Source organism: Marmota monax, unplaced genomic scaffold (genome assembly GCF_021218885.2).
Source record: "Marmota monax isolate L192 unplaced genomic scaffold, Marmota_monax_Labrador192_F-V1.1 WCK01_AAM20220418_F8-fsc00220, whole genome shotgun sequence".
Classification (NCBI taxonomy): Eukaryota; Metazoa; Chordata; class Mammalia; order Rodentia; family Sciuridae; genus Marmota; species Marmota monax.
The window spans coordinates 843,429-857,824 of NW_026693909.1; the positions used below are offsets into that span (position 1 = coordinate 843,429).

Here is a 14,396-nt window from a genome sequence, read left to right on the forward strand (position 1 = left end):
TGGTCTCTGCATCTCCACTGGTTCCTACGCCGTAGGGCCACAGTCATTAAGTGGAATGGAGTGACCAGCTGTGACAAATTCCTGGTCATTGTTCACCGCTTGCTTTCAGAATGAGACCTGTCCTGCCCGCAGCCGAGCACGCCTGCTGTCGGCAGCTGTCCACAGGCACCCCAGCCACCTCCCCGGTGGCCCCCACGTGTGACCTGCAGCCCCGCCAGTCTGCCCACAGGAGGGGGCTGACTGCCTCCCGCTGGCGGCCGTGCGCCTTCAACCCGAGGGCCTCGCCGGCTCTGTGGAGCTCACGTCTGCCCAGTGCTCCCCGTCAGGCCAAAAAGACTTTGCTTTTCTCATCCAAAAAAGGATGATTTCTCATTGTAAAGATTTAAAACAGCGCTGGGTATGATGGTACACGCTCGGGAGGCCGAAGCAGCAGGATCACAAGTTCAAGCCCAGCCTAGGCAATTCAGCATGACCCTGTCTCAAAGTCAAGGGGCTGGGGTCATGGCTCAGTGGGAGAGCGCTTGCCTAGCGTACGTAGGCACCGGGTTCAGGTCTCAGCACCACATACAAAAATAAATACAGATAAAAAAGGCTGGGATATGGCTTTGTGGTAGAGCACCCCTGGGTTTAATCCCCAGTGCCAAAAAAACCATTAATTTTTTTAAACAGTGCTGAAAAGTACACAGAAAAACAAAAATTGCTAATTAGAGTTAGTTCACACTTTTGTGAAAAGGCTCAGCACTTCTGTCCTTTGACTGTGTTCACACTCACGCACGTGCCCTGGCCCGTGCACCCAGGTGTGTGTGCGTGCCTGCTCACACACCTCCACGGCCATGTGCACAGCCTCCATCTCAGGTCCAGCCGACAGACGGGCCACGCATCCGTGAGCTCTTCTCCCTTGGCCCACAGGTGCCGTCTCCTGCAGGTGTTTAGAGATGCTTATGGCAGTGAATAAAAATGCCTCTGATCACAGCCTCACAATAACTAAGTAGCATATAAAGTGTCATTTTTGCCCAATCAAGATAGGTAAAAAGCCTGGGCACAGTGTGCGCATACCTGTGAACCCCAGCAAAGCTGAAGAGGAGGATCTCAAGTTCAAGGCCAGGCTCAGCAACTTAATTCAGTGGTATAGCGCCCCTGAGTTCAGTCCCCAGTCCTGTAAAAGTTTTTTAAAAAATCCCTCTGCTTTAGTTTCCAGTGTGATAAATAGCTGTAATTATAATTCTCCCCCCCCCCCGCAATGAAAATAAGAACAAGAACTTCTTGGAGTCCTGAATTGATTCCTTGCTCTAGAAATGTCATTTCAATAGTGATCATGCAGTATGTCAGCTCAAAGAGAACTCCTGGAGATATCGGCTCAGGGAAAGATGTCCATGTTGTGCCAGGATCCAGGCAGGTGGGATGCCAAGCACTCACCACAGCTGTCGTTTTTAAGCATATGATTCACACTTTTGCTGCTGCTGCTTGTTTTTTGTTTTTTGACAGAGTTGTGCAGTGTCGCCCAAACTGGCCCCGAACTGGGGGCTCCACGGTCCTCCTGCCTCAGCCACCCACGCGGCTGGCCCACAGGTGCACGGCGCCACTCTGCTCTCCCTGAGTGCTGCAGAGCAGGCCTGCCTTGGGTGCTCTTAACAGGCCCAGTCGGCTCTGCTGCCCGGAGGGAGCCCTGTGGTGCAGGGAGCCCGCCGGGGGCTGTGTGTGACAGTCACACTGGCCCCTGCCCAGGTTCTCTGGTGTAGAAGTGACTTGGCTTTGAAGAGGAACATGCTGTCCTTGAGTGTTTGTGTTCAGCAGGAAAGCCGTCCAGGAGTGACTGAAGCACAGAGCACAGACCCTTTCCTGGTCTCGTTTCCAGGGAGACTGCCCTGTCCTCCCCGGCCTCCCACCCCCCAGGACCAGGACCAGGACCAGGGCAAGGCACGGGAGGCGCTTTGGGACCACAGCCCACCTCTGGGACAGGTGAAGACCCACGCCACCTTTCAGGTAACTCTTCCAGTCCTGCTGCCTGCTGGAGGACTAAGTGGGACATGAGAAGCCTCTGTTCCCAGCAGGCACACACAGCTGCCAAAGGCACGTCGATATAAGTTAAAAAATATGTATGTCTTTAGAGCTGGGAAATGTTCTTAGTTTTTAGCGGCCTTCAATGTCTCTAACATTTATTGGCCTTTATATTTCTTCTGAGTTATTTATGCATGTTTGAATTTTTCTACTGGTGTGTTTATTCTTGTTGGTTTGTAAGACTTCTTTATATATTAAGGCAATTGTTGCTTGTCTGTTACAACTCTTTCCAAATTTGTCATTTGTTTTCTTTGTTGTTGTTGTTTTGTTTTTTTTTTTGTGTGTGTGTATAAGGAATTTCATCTTATTTTTATTTTTTTTTAAAGACAGAGAGAGAGAGAGAATTTTAATATTTATTATTTTTTAGTTTTCGGCGGACACAACATCTTTGTTTGTGTGTGGTGCTGAGGATCGAACCCGGGCCGCACGCATGCCAGGCGAGCGCGCTACCGCTTGAGCCGCATCCCCAGCCCATTGTCATTTGTTTTTTAATTTCCTTTTTTTAAAAAAAAAAAAATCCTCAGATAAACCAGACACTGTGGGGCATACCTGTAATTCCTCTGGAGTCTTGGGCAGGAAAATCAAAAGTTCAAGACCAGCCTGGGCCATTTAGCAAGGCCCTGTCTCCAAACAAAAAGTAGAAAAGACTGGGGGTGTGGCTCAGTGGTAAAGCACCCTGGGTTCAAGCCCCAGTTTAGAAAAAAAAAAAAAAATCCTTAAATAACTTGAAAACGTTTTTTTCAATCTAATGAACTCACAGTCTAATGGTTTATTTAACTGTTTTTCAACTTGGAAGGTTTGTTTCTATTCGAGTGCAGGCAGATAGTCACCATTTTTCCCGGGCGTTTTATTTTGTTAACTATCATAGTACCCTGTAAATAATTACCCTCCTTTTTTTCCCCTTTTTGCAGTACCATGAACTACACCCGGGGGGGGGGGGGGGCTCTACTGCTGATCTGCACCCCCAATCCTAGTTATGTTTTATTTTGAGATAGGGTCTTGCTAAGTTGCCCAGGATGGACTTGAGCTTGTGACCCTCTTGCCTCAGCTCCCGAGTCACTGGGGTCACAGGTGTGTGCCACTGCACCTGACTCATGTCCATCTTCCTAGGACATGGCCAAATGACAGTCTGGAGCTACTGGGCCGGCTTACACCCCCAAAGCACAGGGAGATCCTTCAGTTTGTTGCATGTGGGTAACTTTGAAGGTCAACAGGATAACATCTGTATTTTCTGCTCTTTTCAATATTATTATTTAAATATTAAATGTTTAAAAGAATTAATAGACTATTTCTCAGAGCAGTTTTAGATTTATGGAAAAATTGGGTGAAAAGTGCCAAGTTCCCATAGCCCCCTTTCCTGTTGTGGGTCTTGCTTGGTGTGAGCTTGGTGTGGTTCTTGGTGTGAGCTTGGTGTGAGCTTGGTGTGGTTCTTGGTGTGGTTCTTGGTGTGGTTCTTGGTGTGAGCTTGGTGTGAGCTTGGTGTGGTTCTTGGTGTGAGCTTGGTGTGGTTCTTGGTGTGAGCTTGGGGTGAGCTTGGTGTGGTTGTTGGTGTGAGCTTGGTGTGGTTGTTGGTGTGAGCTTGGTGTGAGCTTGGTGTGGTTCTTGGTGTGGTTCTTGGTGTGGTTCTTGGTGTGAGCTTGGTGTGGTTCTTGGTGTGGTTCTTGGTGTGGTTCTTGGTGTGAGCTTGGTGTGAGCTTGGTGTGGTTCTTGGTGTGAGCTTGGTGTGGTTCTTTTTGTGGTTCTTGGTGTGAGCTTGGTGTGGTTCTTGGTGTGAGCTTGGTGTGAGCTTGGTGTGGTTCTTGGTGTGAGCTTGGTGTGGTTCTTGGTGTGAGCTTGGTGTGAGCTTGGTGTGAGCTTGGTGTGGTTCTTGGTTTTAGCTTGGTGTGGTTCTTGGTGTGAGCTTGGTGTGGTTCTTGGTGTGGTTCTTGGTGTGAGCTTGGTGTGAGCGTGGTATGAGCTTGGTGTGGTTCTTGGTGTGAGCTTGGTGTGAGCTTGGTGTGACCTTGGTTTGGTTCTTGGTGTGAGCTTGGTGTGGTTCTTGGTGTGAGCTTGGTGTGGTTCTTGGTGTGAGCTTGGTGTGAGCTTGGTGTGGTTCTTGGTGTGAGCTTGGTTTGGTTCTTGGTGTGAGCTTGGTGTGGTTCTTGGTATTGTTCTTGGTGTGGTTCTTGGTGTGAGCTTGGTGTGATCTTGGTGTGGGCTTGGTGTGGTTCTTGGTGTGAGCTTGGTGTGGTACTTGTGTGGTGTTTGGTGTGGTGCTTGGTGTGGTTCTTGGTGTGAGCTTGGTGTGAGCTTGGTGTGGTGCTTGGTATGGTGCTTGGTATGTCGCTTGGTTTGGTACTTGGTGTGGTGTTTGGAGTAGTGCTTGTGTGGTACTTGTGTGGTGCTTGGTGTGAGCTTGGTGTGGTACTTGGTGTAGTACTTGTGTGGTACTTGTGTGGTGCTTGGTGTGGGCTTGGGGTGGTGCTTGTGTGGTGTTTGGTGTGGTACTTGTGTGGTGCTTGGTGTGGGCTTGGTGTGGTGCTTGGTGTGGGCTTGGTGTGGTGCTTGTGTGGTACTTGGTGTGGTGCTTGTGTGGTGCTTGGTGTGGGCTTGGTATGAGCTTGGTGTGGTTCTTGGTGTGGTTCTTGGTGTGAGCTTGGTGTGGTTCTTGGTGTGGTTCTTGGTGTGGTTCTTGGTGTGAGCTTGGTGTGATCTTGGTGTGGTTCTTTCTGTGGTTCTTGGTGTGGTTCTTGGTGTGAGCTTGGTGTGGTTCTTGGTGTGGTTCTTGGTGTGAGCTTGGTGTGAGCTTGGTGTGGTTCTTGGTGTGAGCTTGGTGTGGTTCTTGGTGTGAGCTTGGTGTGGTTGTTGGTGTGAGCTTGGTGTGAGCTTGGTGTGGTTCTTGGTGTGAGCTTGGTGTGGTTCTTGGTGTGAGCTTGGTGTGAGCTTGGTGTGGTTCTTGGTGTGAGCTTGGTGTGGTTCTTGGTGTGAGCTTGGTGTGGTTCTTGGTGTGGTGCTTGTGTGGTTCTTGGTGTGGTTCTTGGTGTGGTTCTTGGTGTGAGCTTGGTGTGAGCTTGGTGTGGTACTTGTGTGGTGTTTGGTGTGGTGCTTGTGTGGTGCTTGGTGTGGTGCTTGGTGTGGTTCTTGGTGTGATCTTGGTGTGGGCTTGGTGTGGTGCTTGGTGTGGGCTTGGTGTGGTGCTTGTGTGGTACTTGGTGTGGTGCTTGTGTGGTGCTTGGTGTGGGCTTGGTATGAGCTTGGTGTGGTTCTTGGTGTGAGCTTGGTGTGGTTCTTGGTGTGGTTCTTGGTGTGGTTCTTGGTGTGAGCTTGGTGTGATCTTGGTGTGGTTCTTTCTGTGGTTCTTGGTGTGGTTCTTGGTGTGAGCTTGGTGTGGTTCTTGGTGTGATCTTGGTGTGAGCTTGGTGTGGTTCTTGGTGTGAGCTTGGTGTGAGCTTGGTGTGAGCTTGGTGTGGTTCTTGGTGTGAGCTTGGTGTGGTTCTTGGTGTGAGCTTGGTGTGAGCTTGGTGTGAGCTTGGTGTGAGCTTGGTGTGGTTCTTGGTGTGAGCTTGGTGTGGTTCTTGGTGTGGTTCTTGGTGTGGTTCTTGGTGTGAGCTTGGTGTGGTACTTGTGTAGTGTTTGGTGTGGTGCTTGTGTGGTGCTTGGTGTGGTGCTTGGTGTGGTTCTTGGTGTGATCTTGGTGTGAGCTTGGTGTGGTGCTTGGTATGGTGCTTGGTATGTCGCTTGGTGTGGTACTTGGTGTGGTGTTTGGAGTAGTGCTTGTGTGGTACTTGTGTGGTGCTTGGTGTGAGCTTGGTGTGGTACTTGTGTGGTACTTGTGTGGTGCTTGGTGTGGGCTTGGGGTGGTGCTTGTGTGGTGTTTGGTGTGGTGCTTGTGTGGTGCTTGGTGTGGGCTTGGTGTGGTGCTTGTGTGGTACTTGGTGTGGTGCTTGTGTGGTGCTTGGTGTGGGCTTGGGGTGGTGCTTGTGTGGTGCTTGGTGTGGTGCTTGTGTGGTGTTTGGTGTGGTACTTGTGTGGTGCTTGGTGTGGGCTTGGGGTGGTGCTTGTGTGGTGCTTGGTGTGGTGCTTGTGTGGTGTTTGGTGTGGTACTTGTGTGGTGCTTGGTGTGGGCTTGGTGTGGTGCTTGTGTGGTACTTGGTGTGGTGCTTGTGTGGTGCTTGGTGTGGGCTTGGGGTGGTGCTTGTGTGGTGCTTGGTGTGGTGCTTGTGTGGTGTGGGTGTGGTCTTGTGTGGTGCTTGGTGTGGGCTTGGGTGGTCTTGTGTGGTGCTTGGTGTGGTGCTTGTGTGGTGTTGGGTGTGGTGCTTGTGTGGTGCTTGGTGTGGGCTTGGGGTGGTGCTTGTGTGGTGCTTGGTGTGGTGCTTGTGTGGTGTTTGGTGTGGTGCTTGTGTGGTGCTTGGTGTGGTGCTTGTGTGGTGCTTGGTGTGGGCTTGGGGTGGTGCTTGTGTGGTGCTTGGTGTGGTGCTTGTGTGGTGGTTTGTGTGGGCTTGGTGTGGTGCTTGGTGTGGGCTTGGGGTGGTGCTTGTGTGGTGTTGGGTGTGGTGCTTGTGTGGTGCTGTGGTGTGGGCTTGTGGGTGGTGTTGTGTGGTGTTTGGTGTGGTGCTTGTGTGGTGCTTGGTGTGGGCTTGGGGTGGTGCTTGTGTGGTGCTTGGTGTGGTGCTTGTGTGGTGTTGGGTGTGGTGCTTGTGTGGTACTTGTGTGGTGCTTGGTGTGGTGCTTGGTGTGGGCTTGGGGTGGTGCTTGTGTGGTGCTTGGTGTGGTGCTTGTGTGGTGCTTGGTGTGGGCTTGGGGTGGTGCTTGTGTGGTGCTTGTGTGGTGCTTGGTGTGTGCGCTGTCTGGAGGAGCCCACACTGGAACGCAGTCTTCTGTAGGTTTGGGCAGGTGGGTCAAGAGGTGTCCGCCTCTGCCGCGCCCTCCCTCCTTCCCCTGGCCATGCTGACCCTCCTGTCTCCCTGGTTCTGCCCTCCTACCCAGGGAGCTGGAGCCGCACAACCTGCAGCCTTCTCACCGGCTTCTTAGGCTTAGCCGTGTGCAGCTGAGGGGTCTGTCTGTCTGTCCGTGGTGACAGCTCGTTGCCTTTTAGTGTTGAATAATATTCCATTTGGTGGACGCTGCCTGCGGGGCAGCACTGCTGGCTCACACCTTGGGCAGAGGCTTGCAGCTGGTCACCGTGAGCATGGACCATGTGCCCTGCCCTGGGCAGCCTTCTCCTGCCTTGGTGTGCGCTGCCACGCAGCCGCAGTTCCACTCGATGGCTGCACCTTGGCATTGTGTGTGCATGCGTGTGTGTCTTAAACTGCTCAAAACCGGGGATGCAGCTCAGTGGTGCACACGTGCCCGCCCTGTGTGAGGCCCTGGGTTGGGTCCCCAGCATTGCTCAATAATCAAACTGCTAATAATTGGCTTCTTTAAAGGATATCATTGAGGCTGAGCACGGTGGCCTCGCCTGTGACCCCAGCAACTCAGGAGGCAGAGGAACAAAAGTCCCAGCCCAGCCTGGGCAGCCTAGTGAGGCCCTGTCTCCACATAAAAATGAAAAGGGCTGGGTTGCAGCTCAGTGGTAGAGCACCCCTAGATTCAATCCTAATCACTGCAAAAGAGAGAGAAAAACAAACAAAACAAAAAATCAGAATTTTACACAGTCTTGATAGGGATCCATGTTTGCTGGATGTGCTGTGAATATATTCTCCCAGAGCACATTGCCTTTTCTGTTTATCCAAAATAAGAGAGCGGGGCTGGGGATGTGGCTCAAGCGGTAGCGCGCTCGCCTGGCATGCATGTGGCCCGGGTTCGATCCTCAGCACCACATACCAACAAAGATGTTGTGTCCGCCAAAAACTAAAAATAAATAAATAAATAAATATATTAAAAAAAATAATAAGAGAGCTTGGGGCTGGGGACCAGCTCAGCGGTAGAGCGCTTGCCTCGCAGGCACACGGCCCTGGTCCAATCCCCAGCCCCACAAACACCAAAAAGAGCCAGTAGAGAGGGACTGGCTGTTCTGCCCTGACGTGACGCCACTCTGAGTTTGTCCCAGCCAGGAGGAAGTCACGCTCTGCCCTGAGGTGACGCCACTCTGAGTTTGTCCCAGCCAGGAGGGAGTCAGGCTCCGCCTGGGGAGCTGAGAGCCCACTTCAGGGGCCGGGGGGCTGGAGGGCAGAGACAGGTGGGCTGTGGGACGTGAGAGGAGAAGTCACAGCTGCCGCCCAGGCGGCTGGGGGGGAGGGTCGGGCGTGGTCCATCTGAGGTGCCTCCACAGCCAAGGCCACACACACAGCCCAGTCCAGGGGCAACCTGAGCTTCGGCCGAGGGCAGGGTTCTGGACGGAGGGATGGGGCAGGCTCACCCAGGAGCTTGCCCTGGGAAGAAGCAGAGGGTCAGCCTGACAGGAAGCCGGTGGCCACTGGGACCCAGGGAACTGTGAATTAAGTGATGGGCAGATGGACATGGCCAAGCAAGGCCACAGACCTCCCGCACATGCGTTGATGTGCTGGTGTCCTGCCGCTGTGCCCAGGAGAGAATGGGGGTCCTGGCCCCCTGGCCACCATGCCCTCAGCTCCACGCAGCTGCGTCTGCCGTGGGACTTCTCTCTGGCTTCTTGGGCATTTCCCTCCATGCCTCTGGGGCTGTCCTTCCTGGTCTTCCTTCTGCCTGCTTTTCTGCGCCCTTCCCCAGAGGCAGGGTGTGATCAAGCCCTGGGACAGGAGTGGGCAGGGTGGCCTGGTTGGCGACACACCCACAGGTCCTGGGCCTGTTCATGTCCATCGCAGGCCGAGTTCCACCCCAGGCCAAGGCCAGCACCTTCGGGGGTCCCATTTGTCCTCTCTAGGCCAGAACCCTGTGGGCTTCTGCTTGGTGTCCAGGGGCACAGTGCTTGCTGCCCCCTCCCCAGAAGATAGGCAGGCACATAGCTGGACTGCAGGAAGCCTGCCTTGTCCTGGCTGGTGGACTAAGCCTGCCCCATCCTGGCCATGCCTCGGGTCACCAAATGAAGTGAGTCCATAATGCCAGAGTTCTGGGGACGAGTGTCGTCTGCCGTTGGACAGCTGGTGGACATCACCTGAGCCCTTCTTATCACATTGCCACAGCAGGACCCCCAGCACACCGAGAAAGAGCGTCTTTCTGAATGCGTGGGGAACAGCCAGCTCGGCTCGGCACACCCCGTCGGCAGGAGCCAGGGCCTGCGAGGCTGGAGGGCAGGCGCAGCGGCCCAGGTGCAGGAGGTGAGGGCAGGCGCAGCGGCCCAGGTGCAGGAGGTGGGGCAGGCGCAGCGGCCCAGGTGCAGGAGGTGAGGGCAGGCGCAGCGGCCCAGGTGCAGGAGGTGGGGCAGGCGCAGCGGCCCAGGTGCAGGAGGTGAGGGCAGGCGCAGCGGCCCAGGTGCAGGAGGTGAGGGCAGGCGCAGCGGCCCAGGTGCAGGAGGTGGGGCAGGCGCAGCGGCCCAGGTGCAGGAGGTGGGGCAGGCGCAGCGGCCCAGGTGCAGGAGGTGAGGGCAGGCGCAGCGGCCCAGGTGCAGGAGGTGAGGGCAGGCGCAGCGGCCCGGGTGCAGGAGGTGAGGGCAGGCGCAGCGGCCCAGGTGCAGGAGGTGAGGGCAGGCGCAGCGGCCCAGGTGCAGGAGGTGGGGCAGGCGCAGCGGCCCAGGTGCAGGAGGTGAGGGCAGGCGCAGCGGCCCAGGTGCAGGAGGTGAGGGCAGGCGCAGCGGCCCAGGTGCAGCAGGTGAGGGCAGGCGCAGCGGCCCAGGTGCAGCAGGTGAGGGCAGGCGCAGCGGCCCAGGTGCAGGAGGTGGGGCAGGCGCAGCGGCCCAGGTGCAGCAGGTGAGGGCAGGCGCAGCGGCCCAGGTGCAGGAGGTGAGGGCAGGCGCAGCGGCCCAGGTGCAGGAGGTGAGGGCAGGCGCAGCGGCCCAGGTGCAGGAGGTGAGGGCAGGCGCAGCGGCCCAGGTGCAGCAGGTGAGGGCAGGCGCAGCGGCCCAGGTGCAGGAGGTGAGGGCAGGCGCAGCGGCCCAGGTGCAGCAGGTGAGGGCAGGCGCAGCGGCCCAGGTGCAGCAGGTGAGGGCAGGCGCAGCGGCCCAGGTGCAGGAGGTGGGGCAGGCGCAGCGGCCCAGGTGCAGCAGGTGAGGGCAGGCGCAGCGGCCCAGGTGCAGGAGGTGAGGGCAGGCGCAGCGGCCCAGGTGCAGGAGGTGAGGGCAGGCGCAGCGGCCCAGGTGCAGGAGGTGAGGGCAGGCGCAGCGGCCCAGGTGCAGCAGGTGAGGGCAGGCGCAGCGGCCCAGGTGCAGGAGGTGAGGGCAGGCGCAGCGGCCCAGGTGCAGGAGGTGAGGGCAGGCGCAGCGGCCCAGGTGCAGGAGGTGAGGGCAGGCGCAGCGGCCCAGGTGCAGGAGGTGAGGGCAGGCGCAGCGGCCCAGGTGCAGCAGGTGAGGGCAGGCGCAGCGGCCCAGGTGCAGGAGGTGGGGCAGGCGCAGCGGCCCAGGTGCAGGAGGTGGGGCAGGCGCAGCGGCCCAGGTGCAGGAGGTGAGGGCAGGCGCAGCGGCCCAGGTGCAGGAGGTGAGGGCAGGCGCAGCGGCCCAGGTGCAGGAGGTGGGGCAGGCGCAGCGGCCCAGGTGCAGGAGGTGGGGCAGGCGCAGCGGCCCAGGTGCAGGAGGTGAGGGCAGGCGCAGCGGCCCAGGTGCAGCAGGTGAGGGCAGGCGCAGCGGCCCAGGTGCAGGAGGTGAGGGCAGGCGCAGCGGCCCAGGTGCAGGAGGTGAGGGCAGGCGCAGCGGCCCAGGTGCAGCAGGTGAGGGCAGGCGCAGCGGCCCAGGTGCAGGAGGTGAGGGCAGGCGCAGCGGCCCAGGTGCAGCAGGTGAGGGCAGGCGCAGCGGCCCAGGTGCAGGAGGTGAGGGCAGGCGCAGCGGCCCAGGTGCAGCAGGTGAGGGCAGGCGCAGCGGCCCAGGTGCAGCAGGTGAGGGCAGGCGCAGCGGCCCAGGTGCAGGAGGTGGGGCAGGCGCAGCGGCCCAGGTGCAGGAGGTGGGGCAGGCGCAGCGGCCCAGGTGCAGGAGGTGAGGGCAGGCGCAGCGGCCCAGGTGCAGCAGGTGAGGGCAGGCGCAGCGGCCCAGGTGCAGCAGGTGAGGGCAGGCGCAGCGGCCCAGGTGCAGCAGGTGAGGGCAGGCGCAGCGGCCCAGGTGCAGGAGGTGAGGGCAGGCGCAGCGGCCCAGGTGCAGGAGGTGAGGGCAGGCGCAGCGGCCCAGGTGCAGGAGGTGAGGGCAGGCGCAGCGGCCCAGGTGCAGGAGGTGGGGCAGGCGCAGCGGCCCAGGTGCAGGAGGTGAGGGCAGGCGCAGCGGCCCAGGTGCAGGAGGTGGGGCAGGCGCAGCGGCCCAGGTGCAGCAGGTGAGGGCAGGCGCAGCGGCCCAGGTGCAGGAGGTGAGGGCAGGCGCAGCGGCCCAGGTGCAGGAGGTGAGGGCAGGCGCAGCGGCCCAGGTGCAGGAGGTGAGGGCAGGCGCAGCGGCCCAGGTGCAGGAGGTGAGGGCAGGCGCAGCGGCCCAGGTGCAGCAGGTGAGGGCAGGCGCAGCGGCCCAGGTGCAGGAGGTGAGGGCAGGCGCAGCGGCCCAGGTGCAGGAGGTGGGGCAGGCGCAGCGGCCCAGGTGCAGGAGGTGAGGGCAGGCGCAGCGGCCCAGGTGCAGGAGGTGAGGGCAGGCGCAGCGGCCCAGGTGCAGCAGGTGAGGGCAGGCGCAGCGGCCCAGGTGCAGGAGGTGGGGCAGGCGCAGCGGCCCAGGTGCAGGAGGTGAGGGCAGGCGCAGCGGCCCAGGTGCAGGAGGTGAGGGCAGGCGCAGCGGCCCAGGTGCAGCAGGTGAGGGCAGGCGCAGCGGCCCAGGTGCAGCAGGTGAGGGCAGGCGCAGCGGCCCAGGTGCAGGAGGTGAGGGCAGGCGCAGCGGCCCAGGTGCAGGAGGTGAGGGCAGGCGCAGCGGCCCAGGTGCAGCAGGTGGGGCAGGCGCAGCGGCCCAGGTGCAGGAGGTGGGGCAGGCGCAGCGGCCCAGGTGCAGCAGGTGAGGGCAGGCGCAGCGGCCCAGGTGCAGGAGGTGAGGGCAGGCGCAGCGGCCCAGGTGCAGGAGGTGGGGCAGGCGCAGCGGCCCAGGTGCAGGAGGTGAGGGCAGGCGCAGCGGCCCAGGTGCAGGAGGTGGGGCAGGCGCAGCGGCCCAGGTGCAGGAGGTGGGGCAGGCGCAGCGGCCCAGGTGCAGGAGGTGAGGGCAGGCGCAGCGGCCCAGGTGCAGGAGGTGGGGCAGGCGCAGCGGCCCAGGTGCAGCAGGTGAGGGCAGGCGCAGCGGCCCAGGTGCAGGAGGTGGGGCAGGCGCAGCGGCCCAGGTGCAGCAGGTGAGGGCAGGCGCAGCGGCCCAGGTGCAGGAGGTGAGGGCAGGCGCAGCGGCCCAGGTGCAGGAGGTGGGGCAGGCGCAGCGGCCCAGGTGCAGGAGGTGAGGGCAGGCGCAGCGGCCCAGGTGCAGGAGGTGAGGGCAGGCGCAGCGGCCCAGGTGCAGCAGGTGAGGGCAGGCGCAGCGGCCCAGGTGCAGGAGGTGGGGCAGGCGCAGCGGCCCAGGTGCAGGAGGTGAGGGCAGGCGCAGCGGCCCAGGTGCAGGAGGTGGGGCAGGCGCAGCGGCCCAGGTGCAGCAGGTGAGGGCAGGCGCAGCGGCCCAGGTGCAGGAGGTGAGGGCAGGCGCAGCGGCCCAGGTGCAGGAGGTGGGGCAGGCGCAGCGGCCCAGGTGCAGGAGGTGGGGCAGGCGCAGCGGCCCAGGTGCAGCAGGTGAGGGCAGGCGCAGCGGCCCAGGTGCAGGAGGTGAGGTGCAGCGTCCCAGGTGCAGCAGGTGCGGGCAGGCGCAGCGGCCCAGGTGCAGGAGGTGGGGCAGGCGCAGTGGCCCAGGTGCAGGAGGTGAGGGCAGGTGCAGTGGCCCAGGTGCAGCAGGTGAGGGCAGGCGCAGCGGCCCAGGTGCAGGAGGTGAGGGCAGGCGCAGCGGCCCAGGTGCAGCAGGTGAGGGCAGGTGCAGTGGCCCAGGTGCAGCAGGTGAGGGTGAGCCGGGCAGAGGGGGCAGCAGGTGCTGGGGCTTACTGCACCTGGAACCTGTGCTGGGAGCAAGTGCCCTTGGGTCCCAGGGTGGGCCACAAGGGGAGCCAGTGGCCAGGAGGGCGTGGAGGCTGGGGGGACACCGGCACCCCGGGCAGCTCCGCTCTATGCTGGACAGGCGGCTCCTTCCTTCTAAAGGGTCTCTTTGACCTGAAAGTGGTCAGAGCAGCCCTGCCCTCAGGACTGCCAGTGCTGGTGTCCCAGAGCGTTCAGACCCCCTCCTCCCACTGTCCTCCCCCGCTGCCTCTCCCTGCCTCAGCGCCACGGCTGCTCTACTCCACTAGGCCGAGGGAGCAGGGCAGAGAAAGGGGCTTTCAAGACAACCGTGTCTTTTCTCACTTCTACAGAGGACACACGAAGCCCCCTGGGTGACCTGCAGACCACCCCAGAATGAGAACAGGCCCAGGAAGCCTCTGCAGGCTCCTCCGGTCCCTGAGGAGAACAGCTGCCACACCCGCGGGTCGTCCTCGCTGGCCAGCAGCTCCCTCCAGGACACCTGGAGGTTGCTAGACCTGGGCTCCAGCCCTTCAGGCCTCCCCTCCCAGGACGACTCGGCTCCAGGTAGGAGAGTTCCTGCCCGGCTGACGTGTGCCCGCCACTCCCTGAGGCTGACGCCGGGCGGGCGCTGCCTTGAGGCCTTGGCCTCCTGGCTCTCCTTCAGGTGCTCCATGAGCCCGCAGCCCCTCGCCCTACCCCGCAGCCCGTCCCCCTACCCCGCAGCGCGGGGCCCTGTGGGAAGCAGCCCTGCCAGCACGGCGCCCCTCGGGTGTGCTCTCTGGAGGAGGCCTGCGGCTCCCCACGTCTGCTCCGTCTCTGGTGCCAGGGGAAGTCACAGGCCCCTCCCGTGCCCCATTCCTGTGGGGACAGGCTGTGCTCTGGGCAGGTGGAGTTTTCAGGAAAACCCATGTGACGGCTCTGCTCTGGGCCAGTGCAGGCGGCAGCTCCTGCAGGAGGTGGAGGGAGGAAAGGCCTGTGGGGGCCGCAGGGTGGGGTGTGGCTGGCGTGAGAGCCCCTGCCCAGACGCACCTCCTCTGGCCTCACAGCTGAGCACATCACCCACCTGCCATCCCAGCCACCTGGGAGGCGGAGCAGGAGGCAGAAGTTCCAGGGCAGCCTCAGCAACCTAGCAAAACCCTGTTTCAGAATGACAAATAAAAAGGTAGAAGGCCTCTGGTCCCACCCCAGTCTAGGGCCGGGCCGCAGCCTAGCGCCCTCGCCCGCCCGAACGCTCAGCCCTGGCGCACAAGCCAAAGGCACTGCATCTGGCAGGT

General features: G+C 60.5%; 1 protein-coding gene across 6 annotated transcripts in view; it reads left to right on the forward strand.

Annotated features, from left to right (window-relative positions):
* Nucleotides 1-14,396, forward strand: part of Ccdc57 (coiled-coil domain containing 57) — an 88,335-nt gene that overhangs the window by 48,918 nt on the left and 25,021 nt on the right. The window contains exons 16-19 of one of the 6 annotated variants that reach the window (XM_046463219.2): nucleotides 1,856-1,983; nucleotides 8,879-9,042; nucleotides 9,138-9,272; nucleotides 13,473-13,622. In XM_046463219.2, coding sequence (XP_046319175.1) covers nucleotides 1,856-1,983; nucleotides 8,879-9,042; nucleotides 9,138-9,272; nucleotides 13,473-13,497 — 452 coding nt within the window. In that variant the 3' untranslated portion in view covers nucleotides 13,498-13,622. Of the gene's footprint in view, nucleotides 1-1,855; nucleotides 1,984-3,168; nucleotides 3,340-8,878; nucleotides 9,043-9,137; nucleotides 9,273-13,472; nucleotides 13,687-14,396 lie in introns of those variants that run through there. The other 5 variants (XM_046463220.2, XM_046463218.2, XM_058585231.1 and 2 more) reach the window with 5 other exon arrangements.